Consider the following 25,655-nt stretch of genomic DNA (forward strand, 5'->3'; position numbering starts at 1 on the left):
GTTTCATTGTTAAAGTGATTCTACGAGAGACTCTGCCAGAAGAAAATCTACAAAAGTTAGAATTACTTAGGGAAATACATGGAATGGTTTTACATTTGATGGGACTTACGTTAACAATATAAGGAAAAGAACGAATACTTTGAAGTTCCCCAAGCTGGGTAAATTCATCACTAGTAATAGGAGTAATGAAAATGACAATAGCAAAAAGACCACAAAATAATGCACAGATTTTACGTGATTTCACACATTTTGGTCTAAGTACCAAATGGTGCTTTCATTTCCAAGCAAATACGCTTTGGTTAGTTCCATGTCAAGCTAAACTTGCAAGACTGATCAACTCTGGCATTCTTCTTTGCTTTAAAAACGTGGGCTGGGCAGGCCACGGTGGCTCAGCAGGCAGAGTTCTCGCCTGCCGTGCTGGAGTCCTGGGTTCGATTCCCGGTGCCTGCCCATGCCAAAAAAAAAAAAAAAAAAAAAAAAATTAAGAATGTGGGCTTGAGACTTCCGGAGAAGATGGCGGCTTAGTAAGACGCACGGGTCTTAGTTCCTCCTCCAGAGAAGCAACTAAAGAAACAGAAACAATACAAAACAGCTCCCGGAGCTACGACAGAGACCAAAAAGACAGTGTACCCCATTCTGGAATGGCTGAACAGGCAGGGAGAATCCGCTGCGGTGAGATACCCGAGGGGCGCGCGTTTTCCCGGCCGGGGCGGCTGGCGACTGGGGTCCCCTCCACGCACATGGCTCCCTGGTCTGACTGGGAACGTTGGATAGCGGGGCCCTCCTGCCACGCTTGGCGTCTCAGGCCAGCTGGGCAATTTGGACTGGCACTCCCCCAAGCCGCGTCAGCCGGCGACACCCCCTCCACGCGCGGTTTCCCGGACGGACTGTGAGATTCGGATTGGCAATTTAAAGGAGACGCAGCATCTTTTACTGGTGGGCCCCGCAGACAGACGAGTGCCACGAGCGCCACCTACTGGGCAGGAAAAGAAAAACAGAGCCCAGAGATTTCACAGGAAAACCTTTCAACCAGCCGGGTCCCACACCCAGGGAAATCTGATCAAATGCCCAGACACCAGCAGAAAATAATGGATGGCGCTCGGAAAATTGAAGATATGGCCCAGTCAAAGGAACAAACCAATAGTTCAAATGAGATACAGGAGCTGAGACAACTAATGCTGAATATACGAACAGAAATGGAAAAACTCTTCAAAAACCAAATCAATAAATTGAGGGAGGACATGAAGAAGACATGGGCTGAACAAAAAGAAGAAATAGAAAATCTGAAAAAACAAATCACAGAACTTATGGGAGTGAAGGACAAAGAAGAAAAAATGGAAAAAACAATGGATACCTACAATGGTAGATCTAAAGAGACAGAAGCTACAATTAGTGAACTGGAGGATGGAACATCTGAATTCCAAAAAGAAACAGAAACTATAGGGAAAAGAATGGAAAAACTTGAGCAGGGGATCAGGGAACTGAATGACAATATGAAGCGCACAAATATACATGTTGTGGGTGTCCCAGAAGGAGAAGAGAAGGGAAAAGGAGGAGAAAAACTAATGGAAGAAATTATTACTGAAAATTTCCCAACTCTTATGAAAGACCTAAATTTACAGATCCAAGAAGTGCAGCGCACCCCAAAGAGAATAGACCCAAATAGGCGTTCTCCAAGACACTTACTAGTTAGAATGTCAGAGATCAAAGAGAAAGAGAGGATCTTGAAAGCAGCAAGAGAAAAACAATCCGTCACATACAAGGGAAACCCAATAAGACTATGTGTAGATTTCTCAGCAGAAACCATGGAAGCTAGAAGACAGTGGGATGATATATTTAAATTACTAAAAGAGAAAAACTGCCAACCAAGACTCCTATATCCAGCAAAATTGTCCTTCAAAAATGAAGGAGAAATTAAAACATTTATAGACAAAAAGTCACTGAGAGAATTTGTGACCAAGAGACCAGCTCTGCAAGAAATACTAAAGGGAGCACTGGAGTCAGATATGAAAAGACAGAAGAGAGAGGTATGGAGTAAAGTGTAGAAAGAAGTAAAATCAGATATGATATATATAATACAAAAGCCAAAATGGTAGAGGAAAATATTATCTAAACAGTAATAACACTAAAAGTTAATGGACTGAATTCCCCAATCAAAAGACATAGACTGGCAGAATGGATTACGACCCAGCAATACCACTGCTAGGTATCTACTCAAAGGACTTAAGGGCAAAGACACAGACGGACATTTGCACACCAGTGTTTATAGCAGCATTATCTACAATTGCAAAGAGATGGAAACAGCCAAAATGTCCATCAACAGACGAGTGGCTAAACAAACTGTGGCATATACCTACGATGGAATATTATGCAGCTTTAAGACAGACTAAACTTATGAAGCATGTAATAACATGGATGGACCTAGAGAACATTATGCTGAGTGAGTCTAGCCAAAAACTAAAGGACAAATACTGCATGGTCCCACTGATATGAACCGACATTCGAAAATCAGCTTGGAATATATCATTGGTAACAGAGACCAGCAGGAGTTAGAAACAGGGTAAGATAATGGGTAATTGGAGCTGAAGGGATACAGACTGTGCAACAGGACTAGATACAAAAACTCAAAAATGGACAGCACAATAATACCTAAGTGTAATGTAACTATGTTGGAACACTGAATGAAGCTGCACCTGAACTATAGTTTTTTGTTTGTTTGTTTGTTTGTTTGTATCTTTTGTTTTTGTTTTTTCTTTTTCCTTTTTTATATATATATATTTTATTAGTATTATTATTTTAATTCTCTTCTCTATATTAACATTCTATATCTTTTTCTGCTGTTTTGCTAGTTCTTTTCCTAAATAGATGCAAATGTACTAAGAAATGATGATCATACATCTATGTGATGATACTAAGAATTACTGAGTGCATGTGTAGAATGGAATGATTTCTAAATGTTGTGTTAATTTCTTTTCTTTTTTTTGATTAATAAAAAAAAAATTAAAAAAAAAAAGAAAGAATGTGGGCTTCCTTCACACAGTGTCTTAGATTATTTATAATACACACTGATTCACAAAAATGTGATATCCTATATCACCCGCCAGGAGCAGGCACACCTTTTGCATAAACCAAGGTGCCCTTTAATACAATCACGCCTGTGGCCGTTGGCCTGCCCTGGGCAGGCAGTCACAGTGTGACTGGGTGCAGGGGTGCTGATGCTTCTTGATAGATATGTGTCTGCCCTGCTTGGAGGAAAAGGGGAGAGATGGATCCAGAAGTTTGGGTGTAGCAATCCTAAACTCTGAGTCAATTTGCCTGGCTGTGGATTTTCAGGCAATTAAGGAAATGGACTTGAAAATTAACTCGTGGGCATTTGTGTTGGGCTCTGAGCAGGGTCCATTGACTCTTGCCTTTCTTAAGAATGAGATATTATCGGTTCCTCAGTGGGACTGCCTCGGTCTGCTTCTCCCATCCCCATAGACGCCAACAAGGGTTCCAGGTGAGAAAGGATGACTTGGGTCATCTATTTCTAATCAAATGCATAATTTTAAAAAATGATTCTGAGACTGAGAAGCCTATTACTTAAGCCATAGCTAACTGAAAAGTCTGCATCAAAAAGTCTATCACCATTCTGAAAAAGGTGATTTAAGAAAGGAAAACCCCAAGGTCAGGGGAATTTTTTAGGAAAGCAAAATTATCTGGGTCCCCAAAGACAAGAAATAGAAAAAATTCCTCCACTAATTCCTTTTTCTTTAACAGTCTAAAGGTTTATTGAATTATAGTTGTAAGTGGAAACAAGGCATCCCTACTTGAGAGAAGAAGATTTTAAGCTCTTTTTTTCCCCTTTTATCTTAGCAGAGTTTCTGAAAATTCTAAGAAAAGGCAGTTCCTAGCATCACAAGGAGAAGGGACAATATAATTTTGAGTTTGGTTTGTAAGGCTGGCATTCAGAAAAATATAACAGATTATCTTAATACTTAGACTAGTGATCTTTTTGGTAATTCAGATTAGGTTCCTGTATTTATTTTTAAACCGAGTGTATAAATCTAATTTTTCCATTAATTCAAAAAAAATTTTTATCAAACTGAAACTGAGTTAAACATGATTTTCTGATGATGAATACTACTGCTTATTCAGTAATCAGTAAAATCAAGAAAATCCTGTGCTACTTTGGGTCTGTTACCATAAGAATATAATAGAATTTGCAAACTTGGAGAATTTTAGAGGTCATGTAATGCACTGCAACTCACAGAAAGAAATAGATTTTACACGTGACCTAGTATACCTACGTATGTATATTTAATATATATTTATACATATAAATAGAAATGTTTCAAAAACAAATGTATACTTCTATTATTTTATTCTAATCTATTGATTTCTTTTTAAATACTGATGAAAACCCTCTAAACTGGTTTCACACTGACATATCTCAACATGAACTTTGAAAAGCCAATGTGACACAACGCCTTATCTTAAAGGTGGGAGACTGAGCCTGAGCTGGGTTATTTGTTTACATTACAGCCTTGGTTAGTGGACAGGCTAAATCAGGTCTCCTCTTTGCTAGGTTAGTGCTTTCTGTCACATTATCTTATTTTATTTACTTCTTAGAACCCATTATCACATCTGAAACGATCCTGCTGATTGTTGTCCTAAGTATTATCTGTCTCCCCCACTAGGAAGTAAAGCCCCAGAGAACAGCCCTCTTCGCTGATGTGCCGTCCCACCACCCGTGGAGAGCTTGGCAGATAGTACGTGCTCAATAAATACTTGTTTTAATCAATGAGAGGGCTCTAAACTGGACCCTGATTGATACCAAGATGTAGAGCCACCTGAATAGTTGCACAGGGCTATTGCAGCGGAATAACCACATGCCTTTGATGAGTGATGAAACAGAAGCACAGTGATAAAAAGAGCTGACATCAGGCACACGCAGTGTTAACCCAAAAGCTGGCATCAGAAACTAGGTCCCCTGACACCGATTCAGGCCGAGTTTCCTCTAACGTGAGGCCTTAGTGTTAACCTAATCGCTAATGTTATTAGACTAACTTGCCTCTGAATACTGCTCTCTTCAAAAGAGTAACCTTTCCATTTCTAAGGGCTAGGCAAGCTCACTGATGGAGAAGCCAAGCTATTTGTGATAATACGGTCAGTCAGATACAGCAAGAGGAAAACAAACTTTCCAGATGTATTGAAAAGTTAAAAAATTACAACTTTTTCTTCTAATTTATGATGAAATGAAATGAGAAATCAAGTGGGAAAATGTTTCACATACTAGTTCCTTGCCAGATTCCAGCAAGGAGACAAGAAGGCAAGCAAGTTTGTATTTAGACTTTGGGCAACCATTTAAAGGGAAGCAAATTGCTTCTGGTTGTAAAGGTTTTATTTGGCCAAGTTTCCAGTATGAATTTTGAAACTTTTGAGAGACTAAACTCCAGGAATCCAGGTCAAAGAAAAAGAGAATAAGAGAGGAAAATAGGACTGGAGGGAGTTCCTGACACTAGGCTTCAGGGAAAAACCCAAACTCTGCAAAATGACCACTGTTTGAAGTGGCTCATATTGCAACCTACTCAATACATCAAAACCCCAAAGCCCACTTGAGAAAGCCCCAGCTTCATCTGGCAAGGAATTTAGGGGCTCCTTAAGACCAGGCCACCACAGGCTTTTTCTTTAATAGCCCCAGTATGCCCAAGATGTCCCCTGGACATCCTGGGGTCTTCAGCAAAGATATGAGTCTAACAACCGTGAAGGATGATTGAGGGTCAGTGGCTTGTATTCTAAAACAAATGTTTTCACTTGGTTTTATTAGTGACATTGGGTATAGAATTTTGGGCAGCCTGAAAGTATGCTGCCTTCTAAATCAGATTTAGCAAATAAAAATGCAGGCTGCTCAGCAGTCCTTTATTTTGTCTCAACCAGAGTTTCCTAAAATTTTTGTTGTCTGTTTAAAGTGGGGAACATTGGATTAGAAAGAGAAAGGAAGACATTAACTAAAGTGATCATATTTACTGTGCTCTAGAAGCAATTTTCCATTTCATATTATCCTGGCATAAATGTTGCCCCTGAATTCCATTCACAATGCAAAACATCAGGGTACAGAACTCCCACAAGGGCTTGTTTCTGCCTAATGTACCCGGGGGGAAAGCCTAGAAAACATTAAAGCGGTAGCTAGGAGCTTTAATGAAGTTAACCTGCTGAAACCAGAGGGGGTTTGCCTGATGTACACCTGAAAGCACTTTGATTATGGCATCAGCTTCAAAAGAAACCAGTTTCCTCATTTCTGAGCTCTGCTGCATTGAGAAATATAATTGCACCTTTATATTCAGCCTAATTTCACTGCCTTGGTGAGGAATGAAAGCATTCCTGAGCATTCTGAAGAGGTAGGAAGTGGACTGCCCCTCCCTACGCCCAACTCCCAAATCCTGAACCCAAATGTACAGAGGGTGCTCTGAGCCTTTCAGTTTTGAACAGGTCCTAAGAATTGTAAAGTCCAGCATGATAAATGCCTTCCGGTTCAGAAAAAGATAACCTCCCACTTTAGCTAACATTGAGCCAATTCAGGTTCTACAAGTTTGCCTTAAACACACACACGCACAGCCCGTATAATCCTTGCCCTCCCTCCACCCCCCACTCCGACTCCATACCCATTTCCTTTAGCTTTTTAATATTGTACCCTCATTCTCCATTTCCGTTTAATTTGCAGTGTTTGTTATTTGCTTATTTCTTTTTCTTTTTCATTTTTTCCTCTTTTGCTGATCTTTCTCCTCAGCATTCCTTTCATTTCCTTTTGCATCTCTTGCTCCTGGATTTTAGTTCATTTTCACCCGTTGTTTCCTTTTTTGGTCACAGCTGCCCCCTAATGGTTATCAAGATCATGACTGCTTTGGGTTAAAGAAGAGAGAGAGAGGGAAAGAAGGGGGAATTGGGGGATAAGAACGAGAGAGAAACCCAGAATGTGTTTTTACTTCTAATTTGCAATATAGCCTCAATATCTCGGGAAGGAAACCCAAACCCACATCCATGAAGAGGCCAATCGCAAAATGGAGACAGGGTGGGAGGGAGGCTTAATTTTTAATTGAATAAATGCCCTTTTGTACTGTTTGAATCTTAATGATGTATGTATACTACTTGTTCTCTCTTTCAAACTTGGAAAATAAATAGAATCTAAATCCAGAGACTACAAAGGAGAACGTCTCTGCAAATGATTCCTTGGTTCCTGCCGGCAGTAAGCACACTTCCAAGTCCCCTCCCCATCAGCATGCTCACCCAGATGCGTAGGCTTGATTGGCAGCTCAGTAAACTGCCAAGAAGTAAATATGAAGGAGGAGAGCGGGAACTAATGATTATGGTGGGTGTGAATTAACCTACCCTGGAGTATCCTCAATAGCTAAAGGTCAGCTCCCTGACTCTTGCCTTTCCATCATGACTTTCATGCTCAAATTAGCAGCTATTGCCATCATAATGTAACAATCACCTGACATGTAGATGTCTAATTAAGGCACCATAAGTCACAGGTTACAAATTTGAAAACAGCAATAACAACAAAAAAAATTCTTACCAATCTGTGGCAGGGGGGTGGGGGGAGCTGATAGGGTATGTATGCGTACGAACAAAGAAAAAGCCATATGCATTCATGGATGGAAGATTTAAGTTTCCAAGAAAATTAGCCTATGAATGTAACAAAAGAATGGGAATTTTCAGCTCAAAATAAGATTTTCTTGAATGGTTAAAAAGAAAAAAAAAATCCAGATCATAGCCCTAAAATTTCCAATCACATCAATTATAAATGCTGTGAAGTTACAAATAAATGCTTGGCCTTTGTTTCTTATTGCCAGGTGAGTCTGTATTTTTTTTGAGGGACTTGGAAAAACCTTTGTCCAAAAACATCTCCTCACAAAGCCCTGCCAAGTTGCCTAAAATGCTATTGCTCATTATTTGAGAAAAGGTAACTGATGCAAAAACTGGTGGAATACCCATTTAAGCCCCACCTTCCCATTGACATCTTCTTGGGGCATAAATGGTTATTACATTTCAACTACTTTGGGTAGACCTTGGAATTGGGACTAATCCTAGTTTTAAATTTATGAGTGAGGATGGGGCAAGATAGGGCCCTCCCCCAGATTCAAAACTGGAAAAGACTAGAAATCATTGAAACCAACCCTTCATTCTACAGGTGAGGAAACTGATTCCAAATTACTTAAAAAAAACTTCTCAAGGATACATCCTATTGAGGGCAGGTTTAAGGTCCATCTGTCCTGACCTCAAGCTTTCTGTTGCCCCAACTTGCTTGTCTGAGGTTATCTCCACTGCGGATTGGAAGAGAGTCAGGAGTCTGAGGAGCACGTGAGGGTCTGGATTCCCGGTGAGTACTCTGGGGAAGTCATGCAAGTGAGCACAGAACAAACACAGGACAGACAGACAATCATTTGCGCTAGGCCTTCTCTTCCTTAGCCAAGTAGCTACCATGTATTTTCAAATGATGCCTTGGCAATCAGAGCTTTTGCTGCTACTGGGGTTTCCCACTTGGAGAACAAGTGTGGTAGCCTCAGAGACTTATAAGGGTGTGAATTTCTAGAGCCTTTATGAGAAGTCTCAGGCTCTGGTCCTTTGATTATCTATAGTCGAATTGTCCAATACAGTAGCCAATAAGCATATGTGGCAACTTAAATTTAAATTAATAAAATTTAAAAAGGCAGTTCTCAGTCACAGTAGCCACATTTCAAGTGCCCAGTAGTCATGAGAAAAGCACAGCTATCTCACCACTTTAGAAAGTTCGATTGGAGGACTCCGCCCTAAAGGGAAGGGGAGACTGAATCTTTTCTGAAGCACTCCTGTCTCAACATTAGCATAGCACAGGTTTAAGGAGGTCCGCTAACCCTTAAACCAGGCAGAGCACCGGGAGAAATATGACTTGTTTCCTTTGCCAAGGATTCTAAGGATGTTTGAATGAATTTTGAAAATTTGCTCTTTTTTTTTTTTCTTTTCTTTTCATTCACACCGTTTCCTCCTGCAGATCTACTGCCTGAGGAAGAGAGAGGATACCTTGTAGTGAAGGCAGTTTCAACATTTTCTGGAAATCTTTAAGGATTCCACTAATAAGAATATCTAAATAGAGACTACTAGGCAAACTCAAATATGTTGAAAAAAAGAAAAGGTTCGTTGTTTAAAGGGTGAGCAGAGGGAAAAACAAACAAACCAAATGCCCTTATTGACCAGTAACCTGAACTTCAGCTTCAAACCAAAGAGAGAATAAAAAATGAGGACCTATTACATTTTAACTGAAGCTTTGCATCCGAGACAGATGCCGCTAAACATTAACTAGGGCAGTGTAGTAAATCACGGATTAAAATGCAATTATGCCTCATACCTCCCCCTTTCAGGGTGAGAATGTGTCAATAGTAGGGCTCAGATAAAGAGAAGTACCATGTGACAGGTGGCATCTATTGAACCTTTGTGGAAGCATGAAATTTTTGGAGATTTTAGATCACGCATTCCCAGGAGGCAAGACCCAAATGTCTTATTTGTCTGCACACCTCCTGCACAGTCATGCATCCATGACCATTTAATAAATACAATGCAATGAACACAGATGGAAAACCATACCTGAAACAAACCTTTCGTAATAACCAGTGGTTGAGCGGATTGGTGGTGAAAGGGTTGGACCCAGCGCCATAAACTCCATCCGCTGGAACTTTGAACATTTTCCTGCAAACCCCACCCTGCCCCTTGTGGCGTGAGCCTTCTCAGTGTTTTAAAACAGGCTTTCTGCTCGCTGCTAAACATCACAGGTAAAGTTGGGAATCCTGTCACTCTGGCAATTTAAAGGACACTTTTTTGGTATCCTTTTCCAGAAGTATCTACCCCTATCTGAAAAGGTAAAGGAATGCTTTTCTAGGTGTCCTTCAACAGATGAGTATAGATCAAAGGCTGTGTTCAAACAGTTTCCCAACCATTGGCCTGTTAAGCAGATGCATCATCATCATCTAAAATGTATGTTAATTTACAGATTCCCAATCACCCAGCACCCCACGCGGAAGGAATCAGTCTGCAAGAGGATGGGGCTGAGAGGTCTGAATTTTGAACACTTGTCCAGGATGATTCTGAGGCGCCCTCAGGTTTGGGACTGTTGAGCTGGGAATGGCCCAACTTTCCACTGGGGTGTGGCTAGGTAACAGCCTTCTCTTAGCATCATTTGCAGATCTGTTTTATGTTTCCCACATCCCTTCCTGTCAAAGGAATGGAATGTAGGATGGGATTGTCTGTTATTATTTCACAATTAAGGCTAATGACATAAAATGTCCTAGGTGAGTCAATATGCTGCCAGGAATCTCAACTTCACTAATGAGCTGCTTTATAGCCAGTTCAGTGTTATGTTAACCAGTCCATTGTTTCTGATGGTGCTACTGCCCTTTCAGTAGTAAAATTCCCTGTAGGTCAAGGATGTGGGCTTACCAAATGCTGAAAAGGGCAGGTGCCTGCCTCCTGGCCATCCATCGTACTTCTGGGTGAAACTGAACCAACTGGAGTCAAACTCCTGAAATTCCAGTCTAGACGAGAACACAGTTGGCAGGTCAGAGCCAGCCTCAGTCTGGAGAATTTTCCTGAAGGTTCGTTTTCCACTGGGCACATGTGGGATTTGTATTTAGTTCCCAAGAGTCCTTGAGAGTCCTGGGTTAAAACAATTCTGAGTCCTTTCTGGGCCTTGGGGTCTTGCTCAGAGTGGGTTGGTCTCACACTGGACCTTCCCTGGTCTCACAAAGCCCTTCGAGCTTCTGGAAGTGAAAACACTACTAGAAATGTAACCTTAGGTGGTGTCACCATTATTTATTGAGTGCTGCCCCCTAGAGGAATAAAAATGCTTTGTGCACTTGGAGTCCCCAGGGTTCTGATCTAAGGACTCAGTCAGCCCCCACCCCATTGCAGAAAATCAGAACTTCACGGAAGTGGACTGCTGAGAAGTTTTGCATCAGAGGAGTCGCAGGAAGTAAGCTAGCTCCCCCTTTAGGACACCTCTGAAAAAATAAAATCCATAATGCTGGTAATCAGCTCCCCAACAGACCAAGGGTCCCAGATGAAGCGTATTGGGGACCCTCAACCCTGAGGCCCCCAGGTCAGAAGTCCAGAATTATTATTCTTATGGTTCCCCCAATGTGCTTAAGTTTACCCTCCCCCCGCCCCCACACACATCTTCACCTAAAGCTCAGCTATTATGTTCTCAGAAACAGGATTGCCCCACACGAGGCACTCTCTAGAACGACTTACTGAGTGACCCTCTCTGTTCAGGGACTATCACTGCAGGTAGTTTTATTTGTCCTTAGACTGGTATCTTGGCAAAGACATAAACAGGAATCTCTGCTTAAGGTTCAAAATCCAAACTGCCTGTTTACTTCCCTAAATATTGAGGTGTCGGAGGGAGGGACTTATTCTTTACAACCCAACTTTAAACAGAAAAGATGTAAATTTGGAGTTCTTAATATGGATATGCTCTTAAGCCTTACAAAAGAAAAGAAAAGGAAGAGCAGGGAGGGGAGGGGAGCGTAAGAGAGGGAAGAAGAGGAAAGAAAAGGCAGCCAGGTAGGCTCTAGGCCGGCTGCAGGATCTGTTCCCTCGAACCTCTGTTTTATGCCCTGTCACATCAGGCATCTAAGATTAAGAGCGCGATATGCAGCCTTCAGATTTACATGACACTGTAAAATCCTCCATGTCTGGGCGCAACTATTTGCAAATCACTTCTGATTCAATTTTGTTTTGGTTATCTCAGTGTAAATAATAGTTAAGTGGGAGTTACAGATTTTTCAAACACTAAAAGTGATAAACAAAGCTAATGGCAAGTCCAGATAAGAGTGAAACCACCCAGAAGACCTCACCACTACAAGCAAAGATGAAAATGGGAGGGTCACATGTGCGTGTGTTTCTTGGCACCCAAACTTTATTTTTCTTAATCTTTAGAGAGAAGGTATATGCAGGGTGTTTCTTAGACTGTTCCTGTTAGGGTCTTCAGGATTATGTAGTGGTAATAGGTGCCTAGTGAAGCAAGACAGTTTGGGATTCATAAAGCCATCCTCAGAAACAAAGATACAAGTGTTTCCCCAACTGTTAGCTAGCAGCTCCCTCTAAACAGTTTTCACGCCTCCATTTAAAAATAGTTGGCATAATGCTGTTTTCTTTCTCTTGGCGTTGTGACCACATTTTCTATGGGGGAAATGTGGACAGTAGTGGTTACAGTAGCATTTTGGGGAGATGCCTTCATGTACCTGTACTTCTTTTATTGGGGAGGGATGTGGGGGAATTTGAGAGAACCTGATTTAATTACCCGAAGAATTCTTTGCTGAAGAGTCTTTCCTCTTTCTCTTCTGATAGTTACATATTAGGGGCCCAGGGATACCTAAATCCTCTTCACAAGAGTAACATGTTTGGGACACACAACAAAAGGATCCGAGTTGTAAACCGAGGGAGTGTTTGGGTTTTTATTCAGCCGGGGCTGGCGGTGTGTGTCGCCGCCACGCACTGCTGCCTGTGCGAACGCATGGCTGAGCTGCCGCCCGGCGCCCTACCCCAAACACCGCAAGCCACCCAACTCCTCTTGCAGCGCCACTGCGGGCGGCATTGTGTTAGGTTCTGCGTGGGTGGCATCGGAGTCGCGGGATTTAGGGAGACCGAGGATTTTTTCCCGCTTTCCGCGGAGCCTCCCTGGGAGCAGGGGCGAGGTGGCCGAGGGCAGGGCGCCCTGGAGGTGTCCGCGGGCACTCTTTCCACGGGGCGTTACGCACGGCGCGGCCCAGCGCAGAGGGGCGCAGTGGCGGGGAGGGAGAGGGAGGTGAAGGGGGGGAGGTGAAGGGTGGGAGGGGGGGGCGTCTGGGTGGGAAGCTGCTTAACTTTGATCTGGCGGCGTCCGGGAAAGCCGCAGCCGCAGCCGCCGCCGCCCCGCCCGAGCTGGGTGCCGCGGCGCTCCACTCTGCGCCGCGCGTCTCCGCGGCTGCCGCTTTAATCAGGAACACAGAAGGGGCGGGCCCTGAGCCGGCGCGTAATCGGATAGCTCTGCCGCCGCTCTGACATCCACATGCTGCTCGGCCTGAAAAGGCAGCGGGGGGAGCCGCAGAGAAGGCAGAGAACGCGAGCGAGGCAGCAGCCCGCAGCCCGCCCCCGGCACAGCCTCAGACGCGCAGACCCTCGGCGAGGCGCTGGGCGAGGTGGAGGTGAGGGCGGGCGCGAGCGAACTCGGGAAGGGGCTCGCTCACTCCGAGGCGATCCCAGCCACCGCCGCCGCCGCCGCCGCCGCAGCTTCCTTCCTCAGCCTCCCCTGGTGAGGCTGGCCAGGCGGGTGTAGCCGCCGGGGGAGGCTGCCGCTAGGGAAACCCGGCGAGGGCAAGAGCTGGGCGGCCGCCTCCCACTCGCGCCGGCCGTCGGTCCGCGCCTCGACCCGCGTGTCGGTCCTGGGTGCCGGGAGACGTGTGTCAGTTTCCGCTTTTGAGATCACACACAGCTGCCTGGGGGCCCTGTGATGCCCAAGGCAAGTCTTGGCTTTTATTTTTGTTATTATTATTGTTTTTACGCTTGGCTTTTGGGAAATATTCGTGATGTTGTAGGATAAAGGAAAAGACACTTCAGGAACTGGAGAGAACGTAGATGCGTTTTGTTTTTAAGAGAGAGAACCCGTCCGCTCTTCCCGGCTTGCTCCCTCTTTGCTGATTTCAGGAGCTACCCTCCTCCTGGTGAGGTGGGGATTCCAGGAAAAATAAAGGTGAAGACGGGCCGCCGAGACCCAGGAGGGAAACACTGACCATTAGAAACCTTTGCAGAAGACATTGTAAGGAAGAAAATAAGAGAAAGAGAGAAACACAAAGACTTACAAATACACATCCAGAAAGCTACACATCCAGCTCCGGAGAAAGCCTCCTTCTCCAAAATGGATATGTCTCCTCTCACCTGGGTTTTCTTAGTTCTCTACTTTTCAGGACAGGAAGTGAGAGGCCAATCAGGTAAGTCCCCGAAAGTTGTTTTTCTATCCATTTCAACATGTTTTCCCCTTTAAAAGCCACCGCCGATGTCGGAGGGCTACCCGCGGGAAAGCAGAGGAGGCGGCTCTCAATAATTTGGAGAGATCCCAGCCGGCCCTTCCTACACCACCACTGCTGCTTAAAAACCCAACTTTTCTGTCCTGCTAGGAGTGTGTGTGTGTATGTGCGTATGTGTTTTGAAACATAGACAGATTTTGGCGGTGTTCACATGTCACATATGGACTGAATCAAAGGTTTAAAAATACTACAAAGCCTTTGCATTGCAGCTTTTGGGGATTTTTTCCCCTGTCTTGAAGCAGAACACATCTCCCTTGAGTTTCCTCAACCTAGCCAGGGAAATATAAATCATTCGCATTCCCTCCACTTCGCTACATTGAGCAATGTTAACTGAAGGGCTTGGGAAAGACGGGGTTCTAGTTGGATTTTCAAATGCTGTGGTTTTTTTGGAGAATGGGCGTCTACGCCTCCAAATCATAGGGCTTGGGTTGATAGAGCAAGTTGGTTTGCAGCTAAGAGAGGCTTGGGACTGGCGCTTCTGGCAACCGAGACGGTTGGCCATCCGTGCTCTTTCTCGCATCCGTGTGTTTTCTGGGAAAGTAAATCGTGCTTTTTAAAAAATGGTTATTCGAGAAAACAAACTATGTGGCCCTTTAAGGTCTCTCATTCTTGTGAAGTGGTTAGAAACTTTCGAGTGGAATTTGTTCTCAACCACTGCCAAAAAGGGAGTGTGGACAGACTGCAGAGATAAGCACCGAGGCCCAGCACAGGCTGGGGCCAGCATTTGTGGGGAGCGGCAAGGAGCAGGCTACCTGGGAAGGGATCTCTGGCTTCTGGGGGAGCAGTGGGGCTAGTCTTTCCTTCCGGGGATCACTTTCCAGGATGAGCCTCTTTCTCCCCTGAGAATGCGTCTGGAATCTGACAAAACTCTTAGCAGCTGCTACAGGTGATTGGGGATGATAAAAGCAGCAATGGAAGAAATGGGGAAAGAAGAGAGGAGGAATAAACCTCCCTGAAATGCGCTTATCCCAGGGCACTTGAAAGGCGATGGCCTCAGTGACAGGGTTTAGCCAATGCAGCCGCCAGGCCAACCTCCCCACCTATCGGCTAGTGGATCCTGTAGGAGCCTGGTGCCTGGTTTGACTAATGTCCCCTTCAGCTGTGCGTACTCCGGTTCTCACTGCGCAGCCCCCACCCCCACCCCCACCTCATTTTAAGCCTGGTGTGTATTTGAGGGGGAGGAAGGTTCAACACTGCTCTTGTCACCCAACTCCCTGCACTTGCCGCTCCTTCTCTGCCATAACCGGTTTCTTCAGGGCAGCTGCAAACCTTATCAAAGGACGGACGCAGGACTTCCTTGGGGAGGTTTCCTGTGCTTCCCATTCTCTCTTGCCTTAATTCCAAATTCGCAGCTTGAAGCGAGATTAAATTACCTCCCAGAGACGTGGATGCTGCATAAATAACGTATCTTTGGAGGATTAGCTCTGTATGTGTGTCCGCGCGCGCGCACGCGGTGGAGGTGCCCACGGTACATTATGTATTCAGGCATGAACTCCGGTAGGCCCGGGCGCGCGAGTGCGCGCACAGCGGCATATACACAGCAGCGCATTACACTGGCACACACGCACATACAACTTCAGGTTTCGTGTGCTGTGCGGCGCAGGAAGGCTCCTGAAGACACAGGGGCCATCTCCATCCCAGATGTTCGCACATCTGTCCCCGAGCATTGCGAGGAGTGTGCATACGTGTGTGTGCGACACCCGCTCTGACCCACTCCCGCTCAGCACCTGCCTCCCGCGCTCGCTGCAGAGCCCCCTCCCAACCCAACCTCGGGCCCCGCTGCGTCACTTCCAGAGAAGCCCTAAGGCAAAAGGCGCGGAGAGGTCACCCATCACGAAGCCGCGGGCCTCGGGGTGGACGGGGGTGCTAGGTCCCGGCTTGGGTGCATATTATTCTCCAGCCTCTGAGAAGGCGATCGCAAGCGGTGAACGCTCGGTCTTTTCAGCCGGAGCATTCACCGGGCACCCACGGAGCTGGCAGCGGGTGGTGAAGGGCGAGGCCAGAGAGACCTCTGACTCACCCGGTGCTCGCCGGCTGGGAGAGGACCCGGCCCAACCTCCGCCGCCGCCGGCGGGAACCGATTCCGAGAAGGAGAGTCCGGGAAAAGGGAGGGCGGAAGGTGCACGCGGGGTAGCAATTGAGTAAACGGGCTGGCGGCTGCTGGGAGGCAGCGCACTGGGCTTCCTCTCTCCCCTCCACGCCACCTCTCAGGATAGCAACGCTGCAGCTTGTATTCCCCTCGTCAGGGCTCTGGGGCTACTGGGTGGATCCCTCCCGGAGCGCCCCCTCCCGTCTCCCGTGCTCTGCTCTGCGCCAAAAGCCAGCCGCTGCGTCTTGGGAGAGGGCTCTGAGGAGCCCGGGGCCGCCGGGCTAGAGACCCAGGCACTGGCCGAGCTGGGTGGCGGGAAGTCCAGGTGAGACTTGGGGTGGGGGGGAGGGGGAGAGAGAGGCCGGAAGGAGCCAGTTTGAACCTCGGGACTGCGCGCAAGTTGCACTACTTCTAGAAGCGCTGCGCGCCGAGCACCCGCTGGGTCGCCCAAACAGGTGAAGAGCACGCGGCGCGGGGGTATCCACGTGGTAGAGACGTGGGCCGCTGCCCCCACCCCTCCGCCCAAGCCTACCCCACCTCACCCCATCCCCCAGCGCCGTCTCTAACGCCGCATCGATTTGTTTGGACTACGCAGCAGAAACAGCCGAGCGATCCATAAACATTCTATTAGGCAAAAATATTCCCAGCGAAAGCAAAATCAAGGCTCAAGCCTTGGCGAATTTGGCCGCCTCCAACTCTTCCCGCCCTGTCCCCTCCTCCTCCTCGGTCCCCCCCCTCCTGACCCGCAGAGAGAAGCTTGCGGCATTTTCTTGATTTTGCCTAAGGCCAGAAAGTTAAATCGCGGCTGCCGCGCTGTCCCCAGAAGCTTCCGCAGTTGCACGCGAGTTCCCGCCTTCCCTCCCCCTCCGCCTCGCGCTTTGCTTTTCCAAGTGAGAAAAAGAAATATCAACGGCCAATGCTTCATTTTCACTGATTGATTTCTTTTTAATATCAACACAAGTTAATCGAGACGAGGCGAGCTGTGATTAAACGGCTGTCCCACCCTTCGCCTCGGGCTGACTGCACTGCAGTGCTTCACACCAGGACCCGGGCGCCCGGCCGCTGGGTGGGGGCGGGGGGGGCGGGCACCAGCCGAGCTAAATCAGATGACAGATGGCAGGAGGGGTACAGGGTAGTGGGAGCGGGCCAGTCTCCCCTCTGGAAATCAGCTGGCGGCGGGAATCAAGTTTAGGGGATCCAATCCATCTGTGTTGCAGTTTCTGCGGCTCAGGTTGAATTTGTTCTACAAAGGGAGGGGATCGGCACCCGGGTTTATTGGCATGTGCCGACGGCTCGGCTACCTCCCTCCGCCTCTGTTCCTTTCGGTTTCAATCAGAGAGGAGAGCCCCCTGGCGCTAGCCATTCCGCATCAGCGCATGGCCACGAAACACCCCTTTCCTGGAGTTAATTGTAGTCGGTGGGAGACTGGGTTTTGCTCAGGAAATATTCGGTCCCTGGCGTTGGGTTTCTTGAGGTAGTGGCGACTCGCAGCCCTAATGTCTCTACTTTCTAGATACACTGCTCAGAGCGGAGGAGCCCCAACCCCATAACCACCGTCACCGCCCCCTCCCCACCGGCGAAGCTTTGATCTGTGCTTGGATTTTAACACCACTGCCATGGACACGGGCATATGTGGTCAATTGTACCTTCGGTCTGGTCGAGATGATTAGATAAGAGGTGTAAATTGGCTGTGGGGGACAGGTCTGGGTTCAAACAAATCCTGAAAGAGAAGGAATGAAGGCCTGGGCACCGGTAGGGTTTTGAAAAGTCACTTTTGCTTGGGCTCCGCAAATTGGGATGGCACAGACAAGCGTAATAATTTGCAAGGCAAGATCGTGAGCGTCTAGATTCTACACAGACGGCTCTGGGACTGGTCTCATGCCCACATTCATTGGGTGCAGTGGATACCCAGTAAACTTCAGCTGGTAATTAGCCACTGGAGGTAGTGAAGCTGTGCCAGTTGCCAACAAAGCACAGAGTGCCAAACAGTGGAAAGGGGAGAGTTCCCCAAGAGAACTCTGGCGCAGGCCTCTACTTGTCCTAGATATACCTGGTAGGACTGTGAATGCCCAGGCAGCGTTGTGGATTTGAAGTTTTATGTCATCCTGTGGAGCCATCGGCCATTAAGCCATGGAGCATCCAAGTGGCAAAATTAAAGTCTGGAAGGCTGTGGTGACTGAAACCCGGCTGCCCAGGCAGGACTCTGGCTGTCTATCAAATGGCTCTCCTCTCCTGCCGTTGAATGTAAAGTCCACGTTCTGCAAAGTCCACGTTCTGCAAGAGAAGGGCCAGCTCCTATCTTCTGGGTATAAAGGGAAGGAGTCTAAATGCCAATTTGTATGCGAGGAGGCATAAATGCAAATAACAGTTGGTGTGGGGCCTGGGGGGTGGGTTGGGAGAGAGACCAGGCACTAGATGATTCTGAGGACTCTTGTGATAGTTTGAAGCTGTATGGACTCCAGAAAAGATCATATTCTTAAAGTTAATCCATTCCTGTGGATATAAACCTATTGTGGGTGGGACCTTTTGATTGGGTTGTTTCAGTTGAGATATGTCCCAGGTGGGTCTTAATCCTCTTATTGGAGTCCTTTATAAGAGATGAAGACAGAGAGAAAGACACACAGAAGCTAAGAGACACAGAAGCAAGGAGAAACACACCGACGTTCAGGAAGAAAGCCACAGATGGAGCAGCCAGAAGATGAAAGCAATGAAACCCAGAAGAGAAGGGAAAGACGAGGAGACACTGCTATGTGCCTTCCCTTGGGGCAGAGGGGTCCTGGGTCACCAACAACCTTTCTTCAGGAAGAGAGTATCGTCCTGTTGATGGCTTGATTTGGATATTCTCACAGCCTCAGAACTGTAAACTTGTAAGCTAATAAATCCCCATTTCATCAGCCTTAGCAAACTAAAACAACTCGCCTGTGATTTTTGCACCTCATTCAACCCTTCATTAAAGCAAGGAAGAAAATGAGCTGACTCTGGGTGGCCTCAGTGTGGGACAATTTTGAGTTGACCAGAATTCAGAGTCAGATTCACTGGTAAAGTGTTTTTGGAATATATTCCCTAAAGGTCCCGTTTGGAGAAACTTTAGGCAATAGAGATGAGCTTTTCCTTTTTCTAAGGGCTAGAGCAGAGAATAATACCGTTTTAATTTCAACTACCGACAGAGAAAGGAGTTGAAAATTGAAGTGGGGGCAGTAGTTAATAGCACTGTTAACACATTTGAGGTGGTCCCTCATCAGACCCTCAGTTATCACTGGATAATCTTTGTGGCCCCCTTCTTGCATGGCAAATATGTTTTGATCCCTAGAAGTTAGTTTTCGTACGGTCTCCAACAGGTCAGGAATACATTTTTTCTTTTTCTGAATTAACCCATTCCTGGAAAATGCTATGGAAGTTTGTCTGGAGATCCTCAAGCACTTTCTCAAAGCTTTATCTGCCTTGATGAGAAATGGCCAAAGTCTTAATGGTTTCATGGCTTAACAGGATTCAGTGGGGTCAGATTCCAGGACAGGGTGGCCTGGTATCGTGACTGGCCCCCCAGGAGAAAGCATCTCCTAAAGGTTTAGGAAGCTGTCAAGTTTAGATAAGCCTGAGCCCCGGTCCTGTGGGACCTTGGTTGTATTAATAAGAAGAAATTAATTTTTAACCACTGGGAATGTTGCCAAATTATGTGACCTTTGGCAGACCAGCTGTGCTATAAAAATAAATCCCCCCATTTCTGAAAATGCTGCTGCTATCTAGCAGCACAATAACAACATGGCATTTAGGACAGGGAAGAGTAAAGTTGAGAAGAGAGAGTCGCACTGCCAAGAAAAAATCCCCTGATGTTGTGACACATGTTTTCAGTCCCCTCAGATTTCCAGAATATGGGAAAGGGGGCTGGGATAACAAGGAGAGCCTGTGTGCACAGGGCGCATAGAAGGTGCTAAGTGCTTCCAGCCTGCTTACACCCCAGCCTTGGACATGTCTCTCCTGGTTCACACAGATAAGTCTACTGGCATGGGGAAAGTAAAAGGGGTTTGTCTGCAAACAGGCAAAATGTTGGTCTTTCCATAAATGCCACCGAATATGTTTGTCGTTCAGGAGGTTTTGGGGGGGACCCTCATTGGTCTTTCTAGCCTGCAAGGCATTAGAGCCAGACCACCTGCCTTTAAAATCCAGCATAGCCACTTGCCAGCCTGTGACCCCTGTAGTCTGTATGAGCAGAGTACTTCATGTCTGTGCCGCAGTTTCTTTCTCTGTAAAATGTGTTTGATGATAATGCCTACTACGTAAGGTTGGTGTGCTATGTCATTAAGTAGAATGCTGTTTGGCACAGATGAAGCCTATTCTGAAGTCATTTAATTTTTAAAATGTCTTCTGTGGGGTCAGCTGTGTTTCCTGACCATAGAAGGTATACAGAGATAAGTTTGTGTTATTTTTATGAGAATTTCTGAGAAGTACATGATTATTCAGCCTCAGCTCTTGCCCCACGAAACCTTTCTCTGTGTTTTATAAGCCTCAGATTCTCTCCCACCACACTATACTTTAGAGATGGATATTCTCTGCTGCATTCTCATCCTAGATTTACGCCTCCTCTTTGTATTTTTCACCTCCCTGTTCTGCTTTCAGTGTTCTTGTCTCTACTTTTTTCTTTCCTTTCTTTTTCCTCACTGTCCCCTACGCCCTCCCTCAATGAAAGTGTGCTCAGCAGGGAGCACCGGGCTTAAGGTGCTTTCTGGAATGTGTAATAACTTCGACTCTGGCATCAAGGCCTCTCAGCAGCTAAACTCAAAAAAATTGTCTTAAAGACAAAATACCTTTTACCCAGCAAGACTCTTAATAATCTCATTTCCCTCTGGGTCTTCATAAAAGAATCATGATCTAATCCAGAACAAAGGGAGGGGGGACGGGGAATGACAAAAGCAAAGCTTGCCCGGCTAGCCTGCAGTGGATGTGATGGTAGCACACGTGCCAGGATACGCTCTGCTCACCGCCTCCAAAGATCCCGAGATAACCAAGGGCCGGTTCTGGTGATCCTTTCAACAAAGAGGATAAAGGTAATTGCAAATTACTGGCCCTAATGGTAATAATAATTGTTTTGATAAAGAGGAAAAATAAAACAGATGTGCCCAAAAGGCATACTGTGGACCTAGGAGAGAGGGCTGTGGTGAGGGGTTGAGTAGAGAGAAGTGAGCTGAAATCAAGCAAGAGAAAGTTCATTGCCAGCAAATGGGTTAGTGAAGAAATAATAGCTTGTGTCTTCCTGGTGCTACTGACCACAAATATTCAGAACTTGCTTTTGGGTGGGGGTTGGAGTGAGGGGGCAAGAAAACCCTCAGATAAATTAATTTTACTGTTATTATCATTAAAATATAGGTATTCTTTGAATTTTGTCATTATTACCCAAGGTTTGGGTGTCCTGATAGAAATAGTTCACAGTAATCCCACATTGACCTGTGTGTGGGTGCTGTCTTCCTGGACAAATTATTTAAACTCTCAGTTCACCATTATAACACATTTGCATTTACATGTGGTTTGGGAAGTAAGGGGAGTAGTTGGAGAAGCAGAACAATTTGTGATAGGCCTTCCTTAGAGTCTGTGATATTTACTGATACTGTCCCTGTTACTTTAGCCAATTATTAATTCGCCAATTCATCAAATCTTATTGGATCTGACTTGTGGGAAGACTCTGCGTTTGATCATATAGGGTTTACCATAGATGAATCAGAAAGGGATCCAACTCTCAAGTTTCTAGTGGTCCAGCAGAGTAGATAAAGCTGTCCAGATCTCTCATATACTTTAGAAGATGCTCAGAGGTTTGAGATACAAAGAAGGGCAAGATCACTACTGGGGTTGGAGGTCAGGTAGAGGTCCACAGGGGAGGTGGCCTCTGAGGTGGGACTAAGGGGACAGAAGGGATATAGAACTGGAAAAGGCATCCTAGGTGAAGGGGAAGGTGAGAGCAGAGACATGGGCTCTGGGTTTGTTTGGGGAACAATCAGAAGCTGCAGTTTAGAATGCGGAGGGGAATGATGGCAAATAGGGTTCTAAATAACAGCTTGGGCTAAATGGAAACCCAAATTGCTGGGCCAACGAATTTGGGTTTCATTTGCTAACTGGTGGGGAGGCATTGACATTTCAACATAAGCCTTCAGTTAATCAAAATAAATGGGAAAAAAAAATTGTATTACCTTTCTCTCTCTCTCTCTTTTTTTTTCCTGTAGAGACTTCAAACTTATTATTCTCCTATTTCCTTCCCCAAATGTCTGTTGAAATGGTCAGGAATTGTAATCCCAGATCCCTCATCAATGGTATCAAAATTGCATTTGCAACGAGGGCTGGAAAAGAGCAGACATAAATATAAAGTAATGATATTATATCAGCTGCCCTATTGGAGTTGCATTTGTTTATGATATAAGATGACAGATAACAAGGTTACCACAGGTGGCATGATCCGAGGTCAAGGGAGGTAATCGCATCAAACTTACATTTTGATGATTAAATGGGGGTTCATTTTTAGAACCCAGATTGAGGGGAAGAGACTTTTACAAGGCCCAATTTCCAGTTCTCTCTCCCGTGAATTCACTGGAGGCGTATTAGAAGGGGGCTTGCTTCGTTCCTTACTCCTTTTTCCGCAGTGGTACTCATGCTTATGTGCTGTCTTCCTCTCCCCCCTCTACTTTCCTCCTTCAGTGCCTCCCTCCTATATGGTTCTTTTATTCAGATTTTGAGCTTTATCATTGCAAAAGTTCACAGGGATTTCCATTTGCTGTGCCTTGAGGAGTGCATCATTCACTGCCACCCGGCCCCATAAATTGAATAGATTGCATCCCTTCCCAGTTGCCTTAGGAAGTGGTCAAACAGCCGCATTCCTGGGCTGATGGATTGGCTCATTTCTTCCCAGCTTAAGCCAAGATACAGATTTTACGAGACTGTCTTGTGACAGGCTGAAGTCACTTTAAATAAAACAAAATCCAGCCTCAGATCACAGAAATAACTCTTAAAAAGCAGCTTATCTAGGCTGAGGGAGCAAAATTTGGTTAAAACCTCAAGCAAAGGACTTCAATGATCTGGGCAAGTGATTTGAAAAAACTCCTTTTGGTCTTCCTTTGCATGCATCACGGTTGTTGACATGCTCACAACACAAATGTGTGTCCATAATATTTATAAATACACAACCACAGACTCAGTTAAGGAAAGAAACTCACGTCAGCAGAGCTAATGTGATTAAAAGAGACATTTGAGCTCCCCATAATGCAAGACAGACATGTTCAACCTAAGAATCTTGAAGTTGTGTTTCAAGCTTATCAAGCAAAGGAAATGGGGGTCACACCTGGAATAAGTGACTTGTTGTCTAGAAGGGTAGAGAATCTTTTTAGTTTTTGGTTCAATCTGTGGGTTATAGGGTCTTTTCTTTACCTCATGATAGAGGCTTTGAATTTTAGAGTTGGAACTGACCTTTAGAATCACCCCCATCCCTTTATAGATGAGAAAACAAAGGCTCAGATACCTTTGATAACTTACCCAAGGGCACACAGCTAACCAATGGCCAGACCAGACTTGAACACAAGGTTTCTTACTGCCTATCCAATACTTCTAGTCAACTGCCCTGTTGGAGGAAGGTAAATGGCAAGATAATCTTCTCTCTCTTTTTTTTTTAAGTAACGAAAAGAGCTTCTTGTTTGCCCGGCTACTAAAAAATAAGTGAAAACTATGCTGTAGAAATAGGGACAGGATAGGATTATGCTGTGGATAAAGGCTAAATTGTAAAGTAAATAAAGTGTATTATGTTCAGGGGAAATGAGGCTGACTGTTTTTTTCCACCAAGTGCCCTCAGGTATAGATCCGAGGTAAATGTCTTCTAATCCTTCTACGCTTTCCATTTTCCATGGATTTTTAAAATAACAGGCGAACTGCGCTCTAGTTCAGTGGCTTCAAACCATGTTCCCTGAAGCCCTGGAAGTTCCTGCAGAGAAGCCTCTCAGGGGTGAGGGCTTGGTTCTGGGAAGAATGAACTCCACACCACTCCTGGCCACCCTGCCTTGGACATTGGGGTTCTGGGTAGAGATTTGTTGGGGTGGGGCGGGGGGGAGTACTACCTTAGACCCTTCATTTTACAGTTTAGGAAGCTGAGAATGGAAAGTTAATAACTGAGTTAAGAATCCAGATGCCACATCCCCTCTCCTTGGTAAGCCACCCCTGTTCCTTTCCTGGGAACCCGCTCCTGTGACCCCAAACCTGCCTTTGACAACAATCTGACTCTCTAATTCCATGTCCAGCCAGTTGCCAAGTTCTCCTGTTTTTGCCAAGGATTTTTCCTTTCAGTTCCGCTAAACCAAGTGATGTGATCTTGTGTCATCTTTTATCTCTGGGCTACCAGTAGGTTTTGTCTGGTGCCACCACGCAGATTCTCTGGCTCTGAGGAAGAAAGCCACTGTAATTCTGATATTTGAAAAGTCCTCACTGCAGTCAGGGTTTGGTTTTTAGCAAGCATCATTGTCAAGTTCAGGCCATAGAGTATTCCCTTAAAACAACTCCAACTGACTTTCCCTAGAAGGCAGAACAGATTTCTAGAAAAAAAATCTTTCTGTCCTTCTTAATGTTTTTCAAGATTTAAACATCGCTAAGGAACCAGCGATTTTTCTTAAATTGGGTTCTGTAGGAGGGTGAGTTCCCTCTGAAGTTGGCAGAGTGGTTGGAGTTGTAAGTGGCTGGGTACACAGTCCCCTACTGATCCAGGGTGGGTTATCACTAAGCAGCGTTGGATGGTGCTTAGGGACTAGCAAAGTAGGGATACCTGAAAGAAAGCACAAACAAAGCAAAAAGGGTGAAAAATTTTGACATTTTTAAATTTTAAATTAAAGCCCCTAAGTCATTATGAGAGATAAAAATCAGAACTCTGTTGGACATTTTCAGTCTTACTCTATAAGTCAGTATTTTCTTTATTTCAGATTCCATCTAGAGGAGTCACCCGAGTGCTTTCATCCGTGGACCTGAGATCTTTATCTGGCCTGATCTGGTCCATCTCTTAGGTTTCCCTCCCAGATGTAGGGACCACCTGCTGTGAACAGTCCAGGCCTGGATTTTGCAACTTCTCTTTGGGAAATGAATTTGCCTCAGGTGAAGGGTACTCACGAAATAACTGGAGAATGAAATCCCTTGTCAACTCACTAGACAGGCTCAGTAGCTCCAACTTCAGCAGGGTCAACATTCCCTGTATATGGAGATTGGCCTTAAGGGGTTTGCCCTTGAGTTCAACTCCCCTTTGGCTAGGCTTGACGGGTCTGAAACAGGACAGAAAGCATTTATAAAGTTCGTTTGCAACACAATAAAGCCCCCTGAAATTCTAGCTAATTTCCACTGGGGGTATGTTTGTGTTTAAGAAATGAAGGGTCCCCAACCTAGAAATGAAAGAGGATTGATCAAGAGGAGCTGTAGGAGGATCTAGTGTGCTTTCTTTACAACTTTTACTTATGTATTTAAAAAGCCATTTCTCTCCAAGAAAA

At 45.5% G+C, this 25,655-nt stretch overlaps 1 protein-coding gene across 3 annotated transcripts in view; it reads left to right on the top strand.

The window, feature by feature from the left end:
- The first annotated feature begins 13,066 nt into the window (after positions 1-13,066).
- The window catches only part of NRP2 (neuropilin 2), a 117,587-nt gene continuing 104,998 nt past the window's right edge, over positions 13,067-25,655 (top strand). The window contains exon 1 of one of the 3 annotated variants that reach the window (XM_077154815.1): positions 13,067-13,979. In XM_077154815.1, coding sequence (XP_077010930.1) covers positions 13,907-13,979 — 73 coding nt within the window. In that variant the 5' untranslated portion in view covers positions 13,067-13,906. The remainder of the gene's footprint in view (positions 13,980-25,655) is intronic. The other 2 variants (XM_077154817.1, XM_077154818.1) reach the window with 2 other exon arrangements.

This window comes from Tamandua tetradactyla, chromosome 3 (assembly GCF_023851605.1).
Source record: "Tamandua tetradactyla isolate mTamTet1 chromosome 3, mTamTet1.pri, whole genome shotgun sequence".
In the NCBI taxonomy this organism is placed as follows: Eukaryota; Metazoa; Chordata; class Mammalia; order Pilosa; family Myrmecophagidae; genus Tamandua; species Tamandua tetradactyla.